This window comes from Aythya marila (assembly GCF_965140915.1).
Source record: "Aythya marila genome assembly, chromosome: Z".
NCBI lineage: Eukaryota > Metazoa > Chordata > Aves > Anseriformes > Anatidae > Aythya > Aythya marila.
In genome coordinates, this window is record NC_139080.1 from 22,716,609 (window position 1) to 22,741,338 (window position 24,730).

A 24,730-nucleotide genomic window follows, 5' to 3' on the forward strand; every position below is an offset into this window, starting at 1 on the left:
GTAGTCCCTCCCCTCCCCTGCCGTGCCGGTGACGGGCGTTTCCGGTTGGAGCGGCGGAGGAGCAGGCGCTGCCCGCGGGGGGACGGCGGCGCCATGGACGTGGCGCAGCCCAAGCAGGAGCACCTGCTGGCCCTGAAAGGTACCGGGGAGCGGGCACCGACACGGGCCCTCGGGGGCCGCCCTCCGCCGCAGGGCCTGGCTCCGAGGGGCGGGAGGGAGGGTTTCAGACGGTGTTTTTCTTTCTTTGTGTGCTTTAAATGTCTCCTTTCCCTGGGTTAGTTATATATATATATATATATATATATATAACTTATATATATATATATTTATATATATATATATAAATATTTTTTTTTCCTTAAAATTTGAGGAGTTTGGCCTCGACGAGGGGATGCGGGGTTTGTGTCCTTGGTTCCAGACTCGTTAGGAAGGGAAATGGAGAAGTGGGTGGGCCCCCTTGTGCCTGGCAGAGTTATTAGCGATAAAAATGTCAAAATAACGCTGTAAAAAGGATCAGCAGGGAACCTGGGCATGCCAGCTGGCAGGAGGGTGCAGTACGTTACTAACTCAGATGCCAAAAAGCCTGAGTCTCATTGCCCCTTCTTTCAGTAAAACCTGCCGCCTATCTCTTGGACAATGCTTGGCTTGGAAATAAATGTTCCTCGTTGGGTAGTAGCAATCAATAGCCTAAATCTCCATTCCGTGCGTGTCCTACACGAGTGGGGCTGCATAACGCAGCGCTGGTGCAAAGCGCCTGTCAGCGTCCATTTTCTGCCCCAGCACCAGCTTCCAGCACTCCTGGGGACAGATCTTACAGTGTCGGCGTCTCACGGTGACATCTGTGAACTAACCATCATCTGGCGATCAACAGCCGCTTTCGCACGTGTACGTGCACGCAAAAAAATCAACAGCAAACCCCCTAGAACGTGAGACAATGTCAGGTGCCACTGCAAGTGCGTTTCGGTAGTGACTAATCCAAAGGAACATGTTCTGTGGTGTCTTCGTGAGGTGTCAGTTCAATACTTGGCTTTGTATTGAATGTGGTACAGTGCCCAGGACGTAGGTTTTGCAAATAGAAGGGAGAAAGGTATCTGAATTTCTTTGCATTTTGCCTATTTATATATAGAGACAGTGCAATGACTAAGCAATCCTAGATTTTATTGATTTGATGTTAGTGTGTGTTGCTGATGTTTGGTAGGGAACCTTAAATGATTGCAAAATCATTTTGCAATGGGGGAGAGGGAGAAGCTGGAGAGAAAGAGAAGGCATGTTTTAGTGCATACTATATCATGTTTCATAGTAGTGTGTGTGTTTTTTTTTTTTCTTTTTTTTTTTTTTTTCCTGTTTTTAATATAGTCATTGTATGAAAGAAAGAAATTACAGACACTTTCAGAGTATAAAGTCTTCAGGAACTTACTGTATCTGTAAGTTATTCCAGAAGACTAGCTGAATGTATCGCTTGGAAGCTTTGAGATCAGAATCGAACGTGCAGTTTTGATATGAGCTGGAAGAAGAGCAGACCACTTTAGCGTGTCCACAACACTTTCCTGTTAGTCTGAGACTTCAAAAACTGTTGCATCTGTCTGTGCTGTTTGAAGAAGGGTTTTTGTAATGCATAGTAAATTTGCTAGTTCATCTATATGCCCTGATTTAGCATGTTGAAATTATTGAAGGAAAATACTTGATTAAATAAATAATAGTTTTGATTGGTGAGTTTGGTAAAATAGGTAGTGGTGTATCTTGTTAAAGATGACAAGCTTTTAAATACGTTTTTGGTTATTTTTTTTTGGTTATTTTACTTCATACCTTGATATATGCTTGTTAGTATGTGGTATGCTTGTTAGTAAGTGGTAGTAACTGGTTAGTAGTGGTGGTTAGTATCAGAGAATAGAATCTCTGGGACAAGAGAATTATTGCTTTAATATGTAAAAGTGAACATCTGAGAGAACTTCTGAGGTATCCTCAACAAGGGAGAGCCTCTTTTTGATGAATATTAAAAGATGTAGCAAGAATAGTTACATGTGGATGACAAGTATGAGAAGGTAACAGTAAAAGGATTTCTCTTGTGAGGGATGCTGTTGAGTAAGCTGTGCTCATACGGGTAATTTTCAGTGTAATGAAGTTATGCTGGCAGTAATGAAATACAGTTGCTGTGAAATACAGTTGCTATAGACAGCCTGGGTAAAGTAGAAACATTCTGATATATATGTCTGTATCTGGATATCTAGATCTATCTTTTTTTTTTTTTTTTTTTAACAAAATATCCTAGCACTGTTGTTTGTCATATGGTAGTATCTTATTTTTTTTTTTTTATAATACTTCTGCTTTAGGTCCTGTTTTCCACTGATCTTTGCAGCACGGGGGAAGGAAATTCTTATAAATAAGATGTTTCAGTCTAGATTTATGAATCCTAATCAAGAGACTTTTCCTTTTATTAAGAGTAAGTGGTACAAGCATGGAAGTGGTCTTGCATTATCGACCACATCAGAAAGATCTAATAGAACTGCAGAAAATTGCACAAGCGGCAGTGAAGGACTTTCCTATTCGTCAGTTACCAAGATTTACACCCTGGTTTCCAAGTGATTTGTGCAGACTTCCCCTCAAACCAAAAAAGCAACCACCTGTTATTTCTTCTGAGGAAGCAGAAGAATTAAAACAACTTTCTTCACCTTCAGAATACATTGTAGGATCTCCTAGTTATGACTGCACAAAAAATCTTCCTGAGTTTCAGTCTAACACGAATCATGGGCAGACTTTAGTCCAAACACAAAATGTTCACAGACCAGTTAACTTGGAAAATCAAGGAGAACCACCATCTAACGGAGAACAAAAATTGAAAAGGTCTTGGAGTGTCTCTGTCCATAGCCCTAAGCTTAAAGAAAAGATTCTTCCTTTATCTCAAGAACTGCAGAACAGTTTGGAAAGACTAAAACTGCATGCATTCTATAGAGCAAAGTGGACAATCGGACAGTCTACTTGTAGTAATCAGAACTTGGAGGACGTCTGGATAAAATTGAACAGACTCATCAAACATAATGAATTGCCGTCTTGCAATGCTACTATCCAAAGATCTGTGGGAGAGATATGGATTTTCTGTGATATATTATACTGTGAATATGTAAGAAATATTCTTAGGGAGAAGCTGAGTCTTACTAATAAAATGAATTTATTTGTACATAAATTTGGAATTATATTTAGTTTATAAATGTACAATAGTTTCATAATAATATTGCTGTGTGAAGCACTAGAGTTTTTAAGCTTATAATATATAAACTTTAAAACAACTGATGAATTAACAAGCTATTATTAACTATTAAATATTTAATATTAATTTGCTACAATTTTTAAGCTGTAATAATATATTTGTTTTGCCAGGAAACTTATGAAAGGTTCTAATAAGATTAGTACATTTATTTGGTTTAGTACTCTGTTTTGTAGCTTTTGTCTACTTCAGTTGTCTAAAGGAAAAAATTAAGTTTCCACACTTAATTTTTCCAGAAAAGTAAATAATTCCCTTGGAATGTTACTTGTGCTTTTCTTGGCATGACAATCATATGTTAGAATAATAATTTATTGTAGGCATTTTTGTATTTTAAATCTAAGGATATCTCTCAGTTTGGGTCATTGACGTGTATTATTAAACTTTGACTGAATGCTAAACATCCTGTATTGACATTTGGTGTGTTTGTGTGAGATTTAATGTTATTGCTTAGCAAAACTGATACAAAGTTATGGCTGGAGTAACTAATGGTCATTATTAGATTTAAAGTTTATATAGCCAAGTTATTTCACTGAAATTATTTTTCTGATCTTAAAGACAGTACTGATGAAGTTACTTTGTGCTGTCAGAATTTTAAAAAATATAGTGGAGTAGAATGCGGAGTAATTAGGAATTTATTTCATGTTATATTTGTATCTAGGATGTGAGAAGAAAAGCAAGAGATGATAGGTAGTCCTCCAAGGGTAAAATACTTTTTAATAGTTTCCAGTATTGTTTTAGTAGTGCCATTAAATACAAGAATGTACATATCCTCATTTATGTGTTTTGACTTCATTCGTTGCTGATCTGTTTTTCCCTGCTGGCCAAGTACAGGACCCGAGGGAACGGCATGGAGCTGGGACAGGGGAGGGTCAGGCTGGGGTTTAGGGAAAGGGTCTGCACCCAGAGGTGGTTGGGCGCTGGGACAGGCTGCCCCTGGCAGTGGGCATGTCTTGTGGTTTAACCTGGCTGGCAGCTAAACACCACACAGCCATTTGCTCACCTTCCCCCTCCCTCTCTGGGATGGGGGAGAGAAATGGGAAAGTGAAGCCTGTGAGTTGAGATAAAGACAGTTTAAGACAGAAAAGTAATAATAACAATGGTAATAATAACAATAATGATGATAATAGTACTACTACTAATAATGTGTACAAAGCAAGTGATGCACAATGCAATTGCTCACCACCCACTGACCGATGCCCAGCCTAACCCCGAGCAGCTGGCCTTCCCACCCCTATCTATTGCTCAGCATGACCCCATACAGTACGGAATACCCCTTTGGGCAGTTGGGGTCAGCTGTCCTGGGTCTGTCCCCTCCTACCTCCTGCTGCACCCCCAGCCTGCCCGCTGGCAGGACAGAGTGAGAAGCTTGGTGTAAACAGCGCTCTGCAACAATTAAAACATCAGCATGTTATCAGCACTCTTCTCATCCTAAGCCAAGACGTAGCACCCTACCAGCTACTAGGAAGAAAATGAACGCTGCCCTAACTGAAACCAGGACATCGTGGCACCAAGCCTGACAGAGTTCAAGGAGTGTTTGGACAATGCTCTCAGACATCTGGTCTGGTTTTTGGGTGGTCCTGTGTGGAGCCAGGAGTTGGACTCCATGATTCTTGTGGGTCCCTTCCAACTCAGGATATTCTGTAATTCTGTGATCTTTCTAAACTGGAGCAGAGATCAGTGTCACTGTTCAGTAGTAGCTGTCAGCTTTCTGCTGCTTTGGCTTGGCTGGTGTAAACTAATGATAATGCTAATGATACGCACAGTGCTTGCTGGGCACACCTCAGCTGGAAACTGGTGTACTAAGAGTTGAGTGCCACATTTAGTTTCTCTATAGAATTACTGGTTTTGGGGTAGCGCCAATGTACAAGCAGTTGTACAATATAAAACTTTTTTTTTTTTTAACTACTCTAGAAATGCTTAGTTAATATGCACATATAATTCAGTATCTCCGTCATTGTCACTGTTGACAGAGGTTCTCCATTTGCTTGTTTTGTGGGTTTTTATTTACTTCATGGCCTTCAGACTTCACACTTTTCAACTTTTCACCATATCAATGAGAATGTATTATCGTTATTATTGTTATTTTTTATGTGAAAACTGAGATTTCTTCACGTCAATACTAACTTGCGTGGGTTTGCTGGGTGATAGTATAGTTACTGTGAGCCGATACAACCCACTACACCCTAATGTATATCAGAACAATAGAGTATTTCACACAGTTGCAAGTAACAAAAGCTGACTGGACATATAAGACCCATTTAAGGTGTATGATAAAGGTAAAAGCACAGTCCATATTTTGGTGCAAGGTTGTTGATTAACTTTTTGCATTCATGAGAAATCCCTTTTTTTTTTGTTTTACTTTACAGAAAATAATGTGGTTTTATGTTTCAGTAGCTTAGAAGAAAAATGAATTAGTGCTTTTTTCATATTCATATCACATGCAACATCTCAGGTTGCAAATGCAAATAAGTTTCATATGAATGCTTTCATGTGAAGCAATATGCAAGTTTGGGAGCATTGATTTATATGAATAGGGAGGAATTATTTTAAGAATTCTTTAAGAATACGTAATGGAATGTAAATCATGCAACTTTAAGTGTTATGAGTTAAAATAGAACCACAGAATGGTTTGTGTTGGAAGGAACCCTAAAGCCCACTAATTCCATGGACAGGGACACCTCCCACCAGACCAGGCTGCCCAAAGCCCCATCCAGCCTGGCCTTGAGCACCTCCAGGGATGGGGGACCCACAGCTTCTCTGGGCAGCCTGTGCCAGGGCCTCACCAACCTCACAGTAAAGAATTTCTTCCTTATATTCAATCTAAATCTCCCCTGTTTTAGTTTAAAGTTTTTTGCCCTTGCCCTATCACTCCACTCCCTGACAAAGAGTCCCTACCCAGCTTTCCTGTAGGCCACCTTTAGGAACTGGAAGGCTGCTCTAAGGTCTGCCCAGAGCCTTCTCTTCTCCAGGCTGAACAGCCCCAGCTCCCTTAGCCCATCTTCATAGGAGAAATAGCCTTTGAAAATACCACTTTCTGGAAGTAGAGGGTTGTTTTTTGTTGTTGTTGTTGTTGTTTGTTTGTTTTGTTTTTTGTTTTTTTTAATAGCAGGGAGTTAGAGACTTTTTAATAGCAAGATCTCAGTGATTTGATTTTGTCAGTATTGATAAAAAGTGTTTTGTAAGCAGGTTCCTCTTAAAGTTTGTCACCACAAGAAAAAAAAAAAAAACAGTTGTGTAAATAATTGTGGGTCTTGGACTTGTGTATCTTGTGGAGATTAGTATGTAAATGCTATTCTTTATGTCCTGGAGCATATGGCTGAAAGGGTCCAGATCAGTCATTTTGTGCAGTTATATAGCAACCAGGATAATAGGACAGACTTTTAGCCTACATAGTTCTGTAAACTTATGGACTGCTTCTGAAGTCCACAAAGCACTTTAACAGATAAGACCTTAAGCACATCAGATTGCCAAGGGAATAAGGCAGGCAGGTGTAATATCGCCAATGCTCTTGGATCTCAGGGTACAAGGGAATTTGTTGTATTAAAAATAACCAGATGATCTTAAAAGGTCTTACCATCATTTAAGCTGAGGCTTTTTTTGTTTTGTTTTGTTTATGTGGGAGGAAAGCAAGACAAAATTATACTTCAAACAAACAGACAAACGTTTTATTGACCTATGGTTTATTTTCTGATTTTGCAGTGATGAGGCTAACCAAACCTACCTTATTCACTAATATTCCGGTGACCTGTGAAGAGAGAGATTTGCCAGGTATGTCTTCTGTATTGACATAGTATTGTGTACACATTGCCAGGTTTAACCCCTGTAAGTGTCTGAGACTTAGATATCAAAGGAGTCTTATGATATCCCGGAGAAAGTAGCCTGAAACAGCAATATATTTTGTTTGGCGTTAGCTACAGGAAAATGCCCAGGTGCACTGTACAACACTTGACCTAGAGCTTTGGAAATTTGGTAATTTCATTGCACGTGTGAACTCAAAGTCTGAGATATTAAGATTCCCCTATAGATGCTATTGTGACTTAGGGAGCATGCTGTTATTTTAAAATGGAAAACAGCTATAACAGAAAAGTGTAATTGTAGAAAACATAAGTTTGGTGTTAGTATCTGCTTCATCTGGAGAAAGAAAATGCCCTGCTAATTGTAACCAGTGCATTAACGTTTTATGGCAAATGATTTTGCAAGAATCACAGCTTTCGAATGGCAAAATGCTTGGGGTATAGTCATGAATTAGAAGTTCCTGGGTTGTTCCTCAGCAGTAGTTGCAAGAAGTAGCTGGAAGCCACGTGTAAGAAAGAAGAAAAAGAAAGATCCAGGAAGAGAGGGCTGTGTGGAAATGCAAAGCAAACGGGAAAAAAAGTAAGCGGGACTGATTATTTCTGTCTTGTAATGTGCTCTGTTCAGGCAGAATTTCCCTTAAAGTTTAATTGTAACTTGAGAATGCCTTTGGGATTAGACCTTTCTGCATATGTACAGAATGATTTATTGGACACAAATGCCAGGAAGTAGGTTATAATTTATAAGCAGGTCATGCAGATTTTACCCCTAAATAAGTTGCTTGTAGAGTAAGTATGCCAAATACAAGGTACATCTAAATAAGTGTTTGTGTCATATCTTAAATGTAAGCAAAGCTTTAGACTTGGCAGATATTTGATACTAGTAACTTGATATTTCTACAGGTAATCTATTTAACCAGCTCATGAAAGATGATCCTTCTACTGTAAAAGGAGCAGAAGCTTTGATGCTAGGAGAAATGCTGACTTTGCCTCAAAATTTTGGGTAAGAATGAATGTGTTGTACTATTTAACACGCAAGTTGTAGCAATGTAATTATTAATTGTCTTTCTTTTTTTGAATATCATTGTTATGCAATAAAATGTTCAGTCATTTTAAAAATAGAAACTTGATTTATAACAGGACATAACATATAAATGTATATTGCCTAATGTTTGTTATCTGTAGCCTGACTGAATATAACAAGTATGTAAATTTGAAAGAAATTTACAGCTCTGGATGAATTTCTGACATAAAACACTACTATAAACAACAGCTTATACTGACGGATATTTGGGTGTGCTGATATGTTTGTTTTCTTTTGAAATTTTCTCTCAGAAGGTTGACATTTCAAAGAATGGGAGTGAAATTGCCAACATACTTAAAGGATTTGATCTGACAGCCTCCTAAGTTCTTATGTTTGAATTTTAGAAAGAGTTCTCTTGCCTGCTGGATACTGGAAATATATAAAAGAAAATAGAATGTTTTTAATTACTATGTCTGATGCAGCTTTGTAACTACAGGAAATAGGATTCCCATAATAGAGCTTGTTGCAATATAGTTTAAGCACAGCATTTGACTAGGAGTTCTCTAAGCAGGATTTACTGCAACTTCTATGTAAGTCTCTTCTAGGACTTTCACAGACTACCTCTTTGTAGCATTTTAAGAATCGGGTCTAGTAATTGGCATTGGCAAGGTTACTGAACAGCTTAGAATAGACAAATAAAAAAGAATTTAAAGGGGCTTTAGTGAAATATTATTTTGCTGTTGTTGTTGTTGCTAAACATATTCTTTTTTTTTTTTTTTATCACAGAAATATATTTCTGGGAGAAACATTTTCCAGTTACATTAGTGTACATAATGACAGTAACCAAGTTGTCAAGGACATACTGGTGAAGGTATGTAAAGATAAATCTATATACTAGGTTTATTGAAAAAAATACACAAAAGTTAAACAAATTTCCTGATGATACCTGATGCATTTAACATGTTTTATATACAGACTTTAAGAAATATCTGTCCATTTTTTTCTGACCCAGAAAATATCCCTGGAAACAAAAATTCATAAAAATAGAAGTGATGTAGAAATCTCTAAAGATTAAAATAAAAAGATAGGATTGTTTCAAAAAATGGAGAAGTTGTAAAGCTTCTCTGGAGAATTAGTGTAGCAAAACTTCTGCAGCCAAAACAAACTGAATTTGTATTTTTACTTGCACTTTCAATAAGGTCATCCAATCCTTGTCATAAAGTCTCTTTAAGGCATGTATTGACTTGAATTTTGTTTATATTTCAAATGATTTCTTTCCTACTGCATCATTTTTTTGCATTTGCTGCTGAACGAATAATCTGTTGAGAGCAGAAATTCTAGAATTTGTGGAACTCAAAAGTAAAGGGAAATTGATTGTATAAGCTGCGTTTTAAAGGAGATGGTTTTAAACTAAAAGAGGGTAGGTTTAGATTAGATATTAGGAATAAGTTGTTCACTCAGAGGGTGGTGAGGTGCTGGAACACATTGCCCAGGGAAGCTGTGGATGCCCCATCCACAAGGCCAGGCTGGATGGCCTTTGGGCAACCTGGTCTGGTGGGAGGTGTCCCTGTCCATGGCAGGGGGGTTGGAACTGGGTGATATTTATGGTTCCTTCCAATCCAAACCATTCTGTAATTCTATGATATGTTTTAGAAATTGTCTTTTACTTTGACAAGTAACGTGGCTTTGTTGTATTTTGTGTATAAAAGCATACAAAACCCTAAGTGAAACCTAATACTTCTCAGCATACGCTGTTTCTTCTTAGATTGCCCATAGCAGCTGTAGTTCTAACCAGTGCTTCGTTTTTCTATTCCTAGGCTGATCTTCAGACAAGTTCTCAGCGTCTGAACCTTTCAGCTTCTAGTGCTGCAGTGGCAGAACTTAAACCTGACTGTTGTATTGATGATGTGATTCATCATGAAGTAAAGGAAATAGGAACACACATGTAAGGTTTTAAATCTTCTGATTTGCATTTTTATCTGATTATTTGTTTATAGCACTACAGAGTTTTATAAAGTTTAAAATAAACTGCAGAAAATGCATGATATTTTATTTCTGCTTTGATATAGTTCAAAATTTAAAGTAACTCAATTTATTTTTAAAAATGTTTCAGCTTAGTTTGTGCAGTAAGTTACACTACGCAGACAGGGGAGAAGATGTACTTCAGAAAGTTCTTCAAATTTCAGGTATTGTACAAAGTATTCTAGTCTACTTGTAATAAATGGGTAGATATGGAAAATAATTTTAAAATATTTGATCCTTTAAAACAGTTACATACTAATATTTGACATTTGAACTAAAACTGGTGGAACTTTGCATGAATTGAGGATTTCTAATTACCATGCAGATAAACATTTCAGAAAGAATTTAAAAAGATGTTTTCATAGCAGCCAGCTTTATGGTTACTTTTAAACAAAACAAGTCAGTCTGACTTTTAATACATCTAACCTTTGAATTTAGATTATAAAATTTAGATTTTTCTTTTAGTGTATGTAACCTTTTAAAAATTGAATGTAATGGTTTGTTTTTCAAAGGAAACTAAGAGAAGAATTCTAATATATTGTATCTTATGCATATATATATATCAGTAGAAGTAATTGATGGAGTTGAAACCCTTTGTTCCACCACTAAGGTTTCAAGACTTGATTATAATAACTGATGAAAGCAGGAAAGTACTATCATCTGTGGACTGGTTCTGGCAGGAAAGTGTATTTTAGCTGTATATGTAATGGATGTTTATTTTTAGAGAACTATACTGGGACTTGGATAACTGTAGGATAATAACAGAGGACTAGGTGATGTGCTTTACTGAATACATTTTTGGATTCTCTCATAGAGGTCTCCTCTTCCCTACTTAAACTTCCTGGTAGAACCTAGTTCAATTTTAATTTAAAATCCTTTACACTCAATACAGATGCTTATTTGGAAACATTTTTAGGGGTCTACATGCATGTTTTTTAATTTCTATATAATTTATAACTTAATCAAACACAGTGAACTTTAATCTCAGAGTAGCTCAAGCAAGTTATCTGTCAAATTTGAAACTCTTCCTTTAAAGAAAGCAGTATAAGAGATTATCAGAAAGTGTGTGTGTGTATATATGTACATACGTATGTGTGTGATATGTATAAATATCACTATATATATCACTTTATCACTGCTCTATAAATACTCTCAGATTCATTATAAGAAAAATACGTAATACTTTGGTTGTTGTTTTTGCATTTGGCATGGCGATGCTAGCTACAAAATGTGAGAAGAAACAAACAAAAATATTAAAGGCAACTGAATAGTGACATTACAATGGCAAGTGATGGCTCCTTGGTAAGAGAGGTGCCACCAGCTACTTTATAACATAAAAAAAATGTTTACTGTTTGACAGATACTAACTTTTTTCCATTATATTTTCTAGGCTCTTTTAGGTTGAACCAGTGTTACAGTTTGTTTTCAAACAGCTTCTTTTTTACCAATTATGGGCTTTAATATTGATGAATAGCGCCTATTTTTTTCTAGAGCTATCACCGATTAATTAAGACCATTATGTTCCTGTGCATTCCTATGATTCTGTCTAGAGTTTTGTTGTTGTTGGGTTTTGTTTTGTTTTTATTGGGAACAGTAAAATAATTACTTGATTTTTACTAAAATGCCACTTGAAATTTACTGGAATGAACAGAAGGACTTTGTCAGAAAGAGGTAGAAAACATCAAAATTTAGAGAAATTAATAATAAGAAGAATACTTAAAACAAACAAAAAACAACCTCCAAACTTGACAAACATATAAATTAAAATTGTATTTTTTTTTCCTGGCTACAGAGAGAGGTGGTAATTGTTACTGGAAAGATTTGAACATTTTACCTTTTATGCAAAACTCTCTGTGAGGACTCTTTTTAACCTTGAATTCTTCAGGGCTAAAAACTTAGAAACTTTGTTCAGAACTTGGAACTTTAGGCATCTCTCGGGATATAGTACACTCACATGTAAATAAAATAAATTTTTCCATATGTGAAGCAGAATAAATGTCTTCAGCAAGATAATATAAACTTGTTTACTTTCAAGTATAATAGTTTATTTCTTTGAGTTCTATCAACGTATATCCATTTCATATATTAACTATTTTGAGTTAAGTGTAGTGGCTTTATGCACAAAGTCCAAGCACTTAAAACATGCATTTAATTATCCCTTTTGGTAGTCTTTTTTTTTTTTCCTGTAGACCCAATTTTACGTGATTAAAAAGTGTGTTTGTTTTTTTTTTCACTTCTTCATAATTTTAGCTATTGTACTTTCAAGAAGGAAGTCAAGGCTAGTAATGGTTCATTGCTTAAACTAATCATATGAATAGTTCTCTTTCATTTATTTTTTGAGAAGTCCTCAGCAACATTTGTTTGCTGCGAAATGGTGTGAAGGAGTTGTAAATATTACACTGCTCTTTTTCCCACTTGAAAGCAAGCAGAGAGCACTTCAGGATATGAGGTGGATGTAATGTTATTCTAAAGACATATTCTGCTCGCTGCATTGTATTTGTCTTATTTCTTAAGAGGACAGTGGAGCACTATTTTTTATCAATAGGAGAATGCTACTCAAAGTTACAAAGCAGCCAAGTATGTTAATAAGAAGCAGAATATAGTTAATTGTGAGATTTTACCAGAGGTGATTCTGTTGTGTCTTCCTTTATCCGTCTGTTCTGCTTAAGATCAAAGTAACAGAATCAACACACCAGAGATTCTGACACTTACAAAAAGTTTATGCTGGAGTTGTCTGAGAAACCAGCTGTTGATCTGTCCTTTTTCATTTCATTCAGGTTCTCAAACCACTAGATGTCAAAACCAAATTCTACAATGCGGAGGTAAGTGTGAGCTATTTGCATTTGGGTTTGGGTTTGGTATGCTTGTTTTTTTATTACTTCATGTTAGGTGGTTAGGTGAAATTCAAATAACTTCTTAGGTACCAGATTCCTTAGCAAGATGATCTGTTCTGAAGTGAAACTTTACGTGGTGGGTTTATGTCATTAGTTTAAAAACAGATATATTTATGATGAAGGGAGAATGAGATGGTATCTAGGCCAGGACCTTAATGCAATTGACTGATTTCTTTTTCATATTTTCTGCTTTCCCATAATCTTAAATACTTCCATTTATGTCTTGTATTTTTAGGTTGATAGACTACCTACTGTAGGGGATATTAATTGTTTGCAAAACAATCAATAGTTTACCAGACTGGGGAAATTTAAATTTATTTTTCTCCAATGTAAATATGAGTTCTCTGTAACGTAAATTATTTTTTTAGGTTTGTGACAGTACTGCAAAACTAAATGACAGTAAATATTTATTTGGACATACTTAGGTATAGCTGTCTTCAGCTATTTCCGGGAAGAATTTTAAATGAAAGTAACGCTGATAGTGGAAACTCTTACAAATTACATACATCGTTACTTTCAATTTTAGACATTCCCTGCATATATATGTATTGAATTGCCCAGGGAGGTGGTGGAGTCACCATCCCTGGGGATGCTTAAAGAAAGGTTGGACATGGTTGGACGTGGTTTAGTGGGTGATATTGGTGGTAGGAGGATGTTTGGACCAGATGGTTTTGGAGGTTTTTTCCAACCTTAATGATTCTATGATTCTGTAAATAGTTTTGTTGTAGAGTGTACAAAAGATATATTTCTTTCCCTTCCTAACAATATCAACAGAGAAAATGGAAGGGAGAAATAGCAGACAATTTCTGATCTACAAATGAGGATTCCATGTGCAAAGTTCTGTCATGTTCAGTGTCGCACAGGAAATTCCCAACCAAGATTTTCTCTGTTGAGAATGAATAGCACGTAGATCATGAGCCATTTAATATAGAGAGTTTTATTTAAAGGGAGGTGTAGATCATAAATAATTTAAATATTGAAGTACAGAGGAAAAGGAAGGAAATGTTTTCCTAAAAATACCTGGCTACATTAGGCTACAGTCTTCGGTTCTTAGGTTTACTAAGAGTGAGGTACCTGAGTAGAGTTAGAATATACAATGTACCACTAGTTGAGTGCTTCATAGATCTGGTGTTATCCATAAATGCGAATATCTGGAAACATCTATATAAAACCAAGTGATATAAAACCAAGGTAATTCCTTTGGGAACGAGATAAAACTCCATTTCCTCCATGGATTTTATTGCAGATGGAAAACAGATGGTGGGTGAAAGAGGGACAGGCATCTTAAAGTAAATGTTGCTGTCTCTGTGCACTTCACATGTAAATTTTGTTCTGTGCTGGAACACTTCCTAAAAAATAGAAATAAAAGCCACTTAAAGTAAATTTTGGGCAGACTTGATGTAACTCAAAATTATTTTATTGAAAAGATGTTTTACTGTCTGGCCTTGATAAGGGACTGAATAAAGTATCTTCTTTCTTCAATTAACAACCAATTTCTCACGATACAGATTCATGAGAAGCTGTGGTATTTGAGCTGGTGGTGGTGTGTTTTTTTCATTTGTTTTTTTAATTCATAAAGGTTTAAAAAGGCCAGGTTTTTGCCTTTTGTTTTTTTTTTTTTTTCTGTCTGGTTGTTTATGTTACTGCCATTACCATAGTATTCACGTGATTGATTAAAACTTTTTTTTTTTTTTTTAAAGAAAAACAAAAACACACAAACACAACATTGTGGGTGATATTGAGAGATTTTCATTTGCCTAACAAGCTGATTGTGATTTCACATCTGAAAGTATATAAAGTGCTGCTGTGTGTTGTGATGGCAGAAGGTGAATAAAATAATAATAATAATAATGAGGTAATTGTGTAAGTGTTGTATGTGCTATTACATTGCTGTCAGAAGCACCAACACCATCATCCTGAATTTTAAGAATTTAAGAATTTCCTTCCTACTTGGGAAATGGGAAGGGAAGCAATTGTACCTGTCAGTTACTGATTTACTAAAGATCTTTAAAGGTTTTAAGCTATTACTATTAACGTTACAAATGTGATGCTATCAATTCATAAAATTTGTCACAAAAATTATGGATCGCAATTTCTAGTAATTTTTTTCATCTTCCTAAGACAAAATATAACACTGAACTTTAATCTTCTTGCTTGTTGCTCATGTTGCAGTAACATCCAAATCATGGTGGTCACTGAAATCCGTGTATAGAATGCATGCCCTGTCACCCTAGCTTGCAGCAATCCTGTGATTGAATTACCTGCCACAGTCTGTAGAAGGTGCTTCACTGACTGGTGTGCCTTCGAAAAGGCTCTATAAAAGGTTCTGTTCGTGCAAACATGACAAGGGAGACAAACGCACAGCCACTTAAGAAAATAAATTTTGCAATTAATGTTGGTTTCTTTTTGAATGATGGCTATTCCCCCCAAAAAAAGTTTTTTTTTTTTTTTTTTTTCCCAATTAAATTACCCCAAACCCAAATCTTGTTTTAATCTGTAGTATTGTGGCTTTGTTAGAACCCATTATCACTCGATTTTTATTTTTGAGACCTTAAAAATACAAATACTTAACATTATCTGTAAAATGACAAGGACTGTTTTTCCATTTCATATACAACCGATTGCATGGATTTAAACTGAGGACAAACTTTAAACTTGCTCCAAAACTAACTGCTTTTTTTTTTTTTTTTTTTTTTTTTTTTTATCCATCAGTATATTCTACCATGCCTTATGTGTGATTTATGTGCCCTAGGCTCTATTTTGGGTTGGTTTTACATTTAGTAAAATCTGAAGCAAAGCTAGTAAACCATGTAACAATACTAGCTACGACTTTTTAGAAATGTAGTTGTCATCTTTGTTTGCATCCATTTTAATTTACATTTCTGTCTTACTAATGCTCTCTTGTTTAGATGGTGCAAAAAAATGCAGAAATGCATTTTGTTTGAAAGTTAGCCTCCTTTTTCTTTAACATTTAACCCTAATTTCTCTAATGTGTTCTTTTTTATTTTCCCATTAGAGTGACCTCAGTTCTGTGGTAATTTTTATTTATTTTTTTATAAATATATATGCTTTTTTAATTGTCTCTCTGTCTCTGTGCTTGTTGTTGACATTATTTTAAAAAACATAATGGAAAAGCAATGTTTGTTCTGCATATCACGAACTGATGTTTTGTCATCTGTCCTGCATATGTGCAGCTAATCATTTAAATGGTTAGCTCTTTCTTTAATACCCATTGTTGAAACTAAAAGTTGATTACTTTAAACACTTGTTTGTGTGGGCCATTCTATACAACATCTCACCAAAATTTGATGGCATAGAAGTTTCCTTTTTAACTGGACAAGGGGATCGATTCATTATGTGAAAGTGGGAGTTAATCCCTTTTAAAACCTGATTGGTACTGAACCCTGGAAGTGTAGGTTTAACTACAGCACTGCTTGTGTGAGCTGTGACAGAACTTTTCCCGTCCAGTTGGTGGAGACAGTGGGTTTGAGGAGAGAGCAGCAGCTGGATGTTCTTCCTTTCCCAGGCTGGAGCTGTGCTTTCCGACTTTTAACTGCATGTAACAGCTGATGAGTTAGTATGGTACTTCAGCAGTCTGATCTCACTTTAAGGTGTGCGTTGTGTTAAAGCAAGCTGCATTCTTGTGAAGTACTTAAGTGCTTTTTTTTGTTTTATTTAAAAAAAAACATGATATTTAAACAAGTTAGGAGTAACATGAAGCTAACTTGCTTTTTCATTATGCTGCTTGTTTTTTCTTTTCCCTTTCAAACTAGCTTTTTCTAAAACTTTGCCTATGGTTGCTGCATTAAAACAACTAAAACTTGGGTTAATGGAGATTTTGAGCAATGGATTTATGGGATATAAACAATGCCAATTTAAGTGACAGCTAGGTGGTGTTAGTAGTAATGACTGCTAGGAGCCATGTTTCAGTTGGGGGTTGTTCCAACTCCTTCTGCAAGTGCGAGGTCTGTCCATAACCTGTTAGGCTTGCACAATTTTCATTCCTTTATGTATATACACATGATTTGTGCATAACATGTTAGTAAAGCACAATGTATAGTTCCAGTACCATTCTGTATTTCTCCTTGTGATACAGTGCCTTTTGAGAGTAATAAAATTCGGACTTCTATTTTGTAATTTACAAGCAGGAATTTATTAGTACAATGAGGTCACTTTTTTACAATGATTAAAAAGAAACTATAAGCTTCCTTCCACCTTCTTCATAAAATACATCTTTTGAAATTATCATAATAAAACACCTTAACTGGTTCTAATTGTATTTATCAATAGCTTTTTTGGAAATACAGATTTGGTATTTCCACAAACTTTTTTTTTTTTTCTTTTTCTTTTTTAATTTTAAATAATTGGCACTTCTCCAGGGGCTTATATTTCTAGTAGACTGAGCCTTCAATAATTATTCTATCCTGAGGTTTTAAAGCTTCAAAGTGACTTTAATGGTCTGCAATTCCACAGAAGCAATGAAGGCAAAAACACCTCAAGTTTCATGATTTTTCAGTTTATTGAGTTAAAAAGTCCGTACCTCTCATTCCTGTGCTAGAATTGGTACTTGTATACCATCTTCAGGCACTGGTTTCATTTGCACAGATGTGTCCTATAGGGCATTCTGAAGGTAGAGCACCAATTAAACTGATGGATGCGTATAATGCTGGTGACCATAGGCATGACAAAGCTGATGAGAGAGGAGGCTGTTTTGCTTTTTAGCTGGTACATTAATGTTTTAAAATAATGAGAAAATCTCAGAGCATGTACCTGAACTATTATACTTCAGTTCAAGCAAAACACACATACTTTACATTTTTTTTACACAGCTTGAGGCACTAGTAATCTGGCATGGCATGGCATTAATGTGCACTGCGATTCCTTTTTTTTTCTTTTTTTTTCTTTTAATATTTTGTATTAGAACTTGAGTTTTTATTGAGTTGATGAAAGTTTTGGGAAGTGGCAATCTGAGCATTACAAATAAGCAATAGCTAGAACATAGAAAAATTATCCCACATCCATTGTTTGGCAAGATATCTGTTGACTAACACTTTTGCTCCTATTAATTGTAACTGGGATTAAGGTTTTTCTTGCATTAATTACTTTAATTTGATTTGCAGGCATGAACTAAACACACATGACTTATTTTTTTTAACAATAGGACTGTCTTCTCTTTTTAATAACATCAATCACATTTTCATGATTTTGCTGTTCTGTTTTTTCAGACAGATGAAGTGTTTCTGGAAGCTCAGATACAGAATATCACTACCTCTCCAATGTTTATGGAGAAGGTTTCTTTAGAGCCATCCATTATGTACAATGTTGCGGAACTGAACACAGTTGAAACAGCAGGGGAAAGGTATGTTGAGATTCAGAAATTAGTTGGTATTTGGCTTTGAAACTTCACATTATGGTTTCATGAGTTATAAGCATTACAATTAGTGAGTTGTCTGTAACTGTAGGATTGTACTTCTTTGCCTGATTTAAAAGGTCAAATTTCTGTTAGGAATTCAGCTGTAAAAGTTTTAATTTTTTTTAGAAACTATTCTTTAAACTTTGTAATTCTACCTAGTATCTACCTAGTATGTTTTTCAGTATCGCCTTTATAAAATTCAGCCCCTGTGTGGTTCTGACTTGATCTGTTTATGTATATGTTTAGCAGTGAAACTGTTGAGGATGCAAAAGCCTGTAATGTCTGGGTGGAGGTCAACTTTGGCTGTTTGTGCTTTGCAGTTGCTTGTTTTTGTTTTTGTTTTGAGGAGGTGTAGTGTGGGTGCTTTGTAGTGGGGGCTGAAGTGAAAATTCTGTCTTCTCCCTGACTGTCAAAGCACTCAGCTGCAGCATAGTGGAGTGCTGTTCATATGAAGTGTTCGTGTCCACTGTAGTGTTTCTTGCCCTGAATTCGAATCGTCAGCTTGTGAGACTGCGAGAGTCTGAGATTCACTGGAAAAGGAACCAAATAGCAGTTTATGTAGCAGAAGTGTTTAGAAAGACATAGAATTAATTGATTTTTTCATACTGAGTTGCAATGAATGTGGTGAATGAGGTACACTTCTGCATTTGTGGATTGAATTTCACATGGTGGTCACTGCCATTTGGTATCTAAGCAGCTAAGAAAACCTTATCAAGGCTGGCAGGAGTAGTAAAGAGATTAAAGAATGCTTAATCTTAATGTTTAGCCAGGGAGGCCAAACAAAATACTTGTGTAAGATACTGAGGGGACTGTGGGTCTTGATGGAAAAAACTTAAAGGTCTGTGCTTAAAAATGGAAGAGTCTATAGCAATTACATAAAATTGTAGTGTGTCAAGTTCTTGTCACAAGTAGTTTCAGATGAATTGAAATTCAACACCAAAATAAGTTCTGTACTTCCTGGCAGTCATAATTATCTATTTCTTTAAAGATTTAATGCTGAGAACACTGAAATATGAATAAGCTGCTTTTGGGATCTGTGGAAGGGATTGTTGTTCTTAAGAATATCATATTTACATGCCAGCTTTCCGCATGCTCTGAAGCTAAACACTGTGGTTCTCAGCATCTGGAGTACCTTCCTCCCTTTTCCTAATGTTTGAGAAGATGGTTAAACTGCTGTTTGGGCATGCCGTTGAAAGAACTCTGGAAAAAATGGGAAGCTGAAATGGAATTTAATTAATCTTTGCAGTTGCCCTTGCCTTCAGGTTATATGATACTATCCTAATCTGTTCATTAAGTAACATTTCAGCACGTTTCAAGCAGTAAACTTAGTTTTTTGTAAGTAGCTCCATTATACTACTGGCCTTTTTATGCAAATTTTTCAGCATCTTAATAGCACTCAATGAATGTATTCAGCTTTATAAAGCAGACTATATGACCCTTTGCTATAAAATCCATTCTGCAAGGAATATACAGTCCTCGGTATATACCTCTTAAGTGCTTATTTTCTGCATTATTTCAATCCATGAGTAAGTTCTAAATTCCTTGTCATTGTTAAAATGAAGAACTGTTTACTTCAAAATGCTAACATGCACAGGGAGCCTGAACTACAGCAACTGCTTCTTCTACTCTCATCTGTCTGGGTAAGCTCCAAATTAATGTGAAAATCAGAGTAGGCATCCAGATTCTTTTTTTTGTCTCTGTACTAGTGCTTGCCCCTCCCTAGGTCAGATACTCAGTTTCTGTATAACTGTTTTTGATTTTTTTGTTATTTTCTTGATCTGGTTAATGAGGGTTAAAAAATACATGAAATAATGAAGCTGTTTTTGCACTTTGTTTTACCTGTGTGTCTCAATCTGTCAGTATCTCAGGCAGAAATAGAAGTTTAGCTTAGTGTATGTGTTTGAGGTAGATGAAGCATTGCTACGGTTGATTATTTGACATAATTAAATCAATATTCTAACATACTATTCTAAATTACAATTACTGTGGTTTACATTTTTTTTCAGAGATGTATACTAGCCTTGACTAATGAGATTAAATTACTTTTTAAAAATTGCCAGCACTGTTGTTCAAATGCTAAGATGCCAGATGATAATAAACTATCATTTAACAAAGTGAATTTGCACCTCAGTTTCCTCTGGCTCAGCTGAGTTGACTTTCCTCTCATCTACAAATGGTCCTTTCAATGTACATAGATTGTAGAATTGTTTTCTGTTGTGAAGATACATAAAATAGAATGTAGACTAGAATGATGTAGAATAAAATGCCACACACACAGTAAAACTGGGGAGAATGGAGAAGAAACGTAGGGTTCTTTTTAAGTCCTCTTAAAAATAAGTGTTTAAATTATGGCATGTTGTTTTTTGTTTTAGTGAGTCCACTTTTGGCTCAAGGACTTATTTACAACCTATGGATACACGTCAATACTTATACTGCCTAAAACCAAAGCAGGAATTTGCAGAGAAAGCTGGAGTAATAAAAGGTGTAACAGTGATTGGAAAACTAGACATCGTATGGAAAACGAATCTAGGTGAACGAGGAAGGCTGCAAACAAGCCAACTCCAAAGAATGGTAAGTCTTTAACTTAAGCATTGGTTTAATTTAGCATCCATTTTTAAGGCAACCTGTTGAACAGTTCAATAATGTCTCAAAGGAAAAGTTCAAGCTGCTTACTTTGTGGACCTCATTCTGAATTCATGTCTGTGTACATTTGGGAAAGTTATTTGATATAAATACTGAGCACACATTTGATCTATGAAGTGTGGAAGAAGTACTACTTGGAGGAACTGTAGCTGAAGAAAAGTATTCCTTTTGTTCTTATGAATGGCAACTTTTTGTTGTTCTTAAGGATTTATTCTGTGATACATAACATGTCTTTTCCTTTTCTTCACAGCACTGAACAACGTAACTTAGTGTCTTGTAAACTTGAAGTGCCAGAATCAATAACAAGTGTAGTAAAATATTTCCATTAGAATAAAAATAACTTCTTGGATGCCATTCAGCAGCAAACTGAAAAGCAGTGATAAAAGAACTCCTTTATGTATGCCAACATTTGACGTAGAAGTCTGCTCCCTAATTCATTCAGACATCTGAGCTTCTTTGAGTAGTAATTTTTTACATATAGCATATATAATATATTCAACTTTCATATCTATAGTTTTGATTCGGTCTATTATATCTGGTTGATTTATAAAAAGTTTATGAATTCGAGGTTGCAATTCCTCCCTCATGTTGTTTTATCTTCTGAGTGCTATCAGATTATTTCATGTCTAGATTCCACAGCCTTACGACCACTATTTCCTTCACAGGCATGGAATTTTACTGTACTGTTACTTTCTTTCATTACTTTCATTACTTCTTTCATTACCTGGTCAGGAATGTACTTTTGAAACAAGTATCTTGAATCTTCTACTTAATGTAATTTGATTGGTTTTGTGGAGTGCTCTTGGAATTCACAAACTACATTTCTTTTTTTCAAGTTGCCAAACTTACATTGCTTTACTGATAGGAAATTCTTTGTCAGTTTTGATATCCCTCTGCTGTCTCTAATGTCTAATTTAATATGCTTTTTAAAATGCCATCTGTCTTTAGCATGTAAGGAGCCAAATATAACTGAAAACTGTTCACAAGCTGTCAAATCACTGTTTTTTGGGGCCTCTTTGGCCTTTTAATCAAGTTGTAAATGTAACTTTTACCACAGCATTATTTATCGCTGAATTTGAGCATGCGTCACAACTACAGCTTGTCAGGCAGGACAAAATTTTCCCTTGTTTTTGCCTTAGGATTTTTTTTTGCCTGTGGAGATTGTCAACTATCAAATTTTGTCAAGAGCCAAATACATTTCCTGTTATTTACTAACAAACCCTAGCTACTCTGAACTTGGGCTGATTCAAGTCAGTAACTTAATTTAGATTTTCGAAGTGTAATATCATGCACCATTCTTACTGGTAGCAGCTGATTATTTTGGCAGAGGCTTGGGGGACTGAAATGGCAAGGAGAATGAACAAGCTAATTTCTTAGGGACGATGCTTTTTCTAAAGGTCAAGAACAGTGAAAGACAAATGCAAGGAAACTATACTAATGTTGTCCATCGTTTCTTTGTTATCCATCTAATAGAAAGGTCTTAAAATGAACACTGATGTTTTCAGAAGCAGTATATGAGTATTTGGACACGGAGGATGTGAATTATATGATAAACTTAATACTTAAGTGTGTATCATTCCCTATAAATAATGCCATCATTCTTGATATGCAGATCATGGTTGTCGAATGAATTGTTAAATCTCTCAAGCTGATGGTCAGTAGTGGGTGGAGCACTGCTGTGATATGGCTATAAGTCAAAAGCATGAAGAGTTATCTCCTGTCTTCACATTCCTGCTATTCTAAGCCTGTTGCAGTAAATGAAAACTTGAGTAGTAACAACTCCAGCTTTGCTAGCCAGAATTTAAGAAATTCGCATTCTTGTACCTCCCCAGGCACCTGGTTATGGTGATGTAAGGCTTTCTCTGGAGACAATACCAGACACCGTAAATTTGGAAGAACCTTTTGATATTACATGTAAAATAACAAATTGCAGGTAATGATGTCACGTGATGCTTATGCTTTTTTCCTGAGTGGGTAAGTTGTAGCCATTACATTTTTGTTGTGGTTTAACCCGGCTGGCAGCTAAGCACCACGCAGCTGGTCACTCACCCTCCCCGCTCCCTCTCTGGGATGAGGGAGAGGAATGGGAAAATGAAGCCTGTGGGTTGAGATAGAGAGTTTATTAAGACAGGAAAATAATAATATAACAAGAGTACTACTGTGCACAAAGCAGGTGATGCACAATGCAATTGCTCACCACCAGCTGACCGATGCCCAGCGTATCCCTGAGCAGCTGTCCCCCCCATGCCGGCTAGCCACCCCTATATATTGTTTAGCATGACCCCATACAGTACGGAATACCCCTTTGGGCAGTTGGGGTCAGCTGTCCTGGGTCTGTCCTCTCCCAGCTCCTGCTGCACCCCCAGCCTGCCCACTGGCAGGACAGAGCATTAACAAATTATATGTTAATACCGTTTGAATTTGGAGACTGTCAAAAATCAGTAGCAGAATTCCGTGGAATTGGCTGCAATATCATGCAAGATTTCACAATTAAATTGCATACTTAAATCAAAAGTCCTCTTAGTTCTTAAGTAGTTGTTGGGGCTTTTTGTTTGTTTTTAAACAGTTTTTTTTTTTTTTTAGAATAAATGCCATTTGTATCCAGCCTGATTTTACTGCTAGTTCTGTACCACTCCTATGTCTGCTGAGCATAGTCAAAGTAGTCTTTTGTGTTTCTATCCATGTTTTGACTTTCTTTGTATTTACACTATGATCTACAGTAGGCTGTTATAAAAGCGTTGCAAGAGTGATATTTAAGTAAAGTAATTCTAAATAAAATTAGAAGCCAGGGACTAAAGCAGACACCTGGTCTGCAGTTATTTCTCATGGTAAATCTTGAAGGACATCCAAAATGTGACTAGTATTACGGCCTCCGGTATAACTGAATCCATGACAGAAAACTTGTATATCAGTCAAAGCTATATGCAAATAAATCAGTGCACATCACAGTATACCCTACTTGCCTTCTTATAATTACATAAATTATTAAGTCCTTGATTAACAACAACCTGAATAATAAAGTAATCTAGCTGTTACATGGCTGCAGTTCTTGAATGCTTAAAAATAGCCCACGGATTTATTCTTCTTTTTCCTTTTCCTCTAGCAGTGAAAGGACTATGGATCTGGTTTTAGAAATGTGCAATACGAATTCCATCCACTGGTGTGGAGTTTCAGGAAGACAACTTGGAAAGCTGCACCCAAGTTCATCGCTCCATCTTGCACTTACGTTATTGTCTTCAGTGCAGGGATTACAAGTAAGTCTTTACGGCATGACTTTATTATTAAATAGCTGTCTTATAAGCCTAGTCATTCTAATAACTCTTATAAATCTTTTCCCTTTCTAGAGTGTTTCTGGCTTGAGACTTACAGACACATTTTTGAAGAGAACATATGAGTATGATGATATTGCTCAAGTCTGTGTGGTTTCTTCAAAAGTCAAACAAGAAAGCTGAAGAAAAATCTTATTCCAGCTGGTTTGTTTTTTTTTTTTTTGGACCAACTTCTGATGTTTTTGCAGATGAATCATATTAAAAGGTGTAAAGACAAACAAACTCCCTATATATTCATCATCATAAGTATGCTTATATAACTTCTCTGAGCATTTTTTGAAATCATTTTAACAGATGCGTATTCATTTTATTTACTGAAAATAAAACCTTTTAAAAAAAGTGTGTCTGTAGC

The 24,730-nt window shown here is 35.9% G+C and overlaps 1 protein-coding gene across 5 annotated transcripts; it reads left to right on the forward strand.

Moving 5' to 3' along the window:
- The first annotated feature begins 27 nt into the window (after positions 1 to 27).
- On the forward strand, positions 28 to 24,700 carry TRAPPC13 (trafficking protein particle complex subunit 13). 5 transcript variants are annotated; one of them, XM_082783751.1, is made up of 13 exons: positions 28 to 139; positions 6,962 to 7,030; positions 7,957 to 8,056; positions 8,864 to 8,948; positions 9,895 to 10,022; positions 10,191 to 10,263; positions 12,877 to 12,921; positions 16,010 to 16,027; positions 18,219 to 18,352; positions 20,779 to 20,977; positions 22,882 to 22,982; positions 24,153 to 24,303; positions 24,394 to 24,699. In XM_082783751.1, the coding sequence occupies exons 1-13, from the start codon at positions 94 to 96 to the stop codon at positions 24,499 to 24,501; spliced, it is 1,257 nt and encodes a 418-aa protein (XP_082639877.1). In that variant the 5' UTR covers positions 28 to 93; the 3' UTR covers positions 24,502 to 24,699. The 5 variants fall into 5 exon arrangements, with proteins under 5 accessions (XP_082639877.1, XP_082639878.1, XP_082639879.1 ...); XM_082783752.1 differs by having other exon boundaries at positions 24,156 to 24,303; positions 24,394 to 24,698; XM_082783755.1 differs by lacking the exon at positions 28 to 139 and adding an exon at positions 2,988 to 3,118.
- The last annotated feature ends 30 nt before the right edge of the window (positions 24,701 to 24,730 follow it).

What these genes read in the sequence shown, in the direction of transcription:
- TRAPPC13 (XM_082783751.1), top strand. Translation starts at nt 94, where the DNA reads ATGGACGTGGCGCAGCCCAAGCAGGAGCACCTGCTGGCCCTGAAAG. An exon ending in TCAAGGACATACTGGTGAAG is followed by an intron (nt 8,949 to 9,894) that starts GTATGTAAAGAT and finishes TTCTATTCCTAG; the next exon opens with GCTGATCTTCAGACAAGTTC. An exon ending in AAGGAAATAGGAACACACAT is followed by an intron (nt 10,023 to 10,190) that starts GTAAGGTTTTAA and finishes AAAATGTTTCAG; the next exon opens with CTTAGTTTGTGCAGTAAGTT.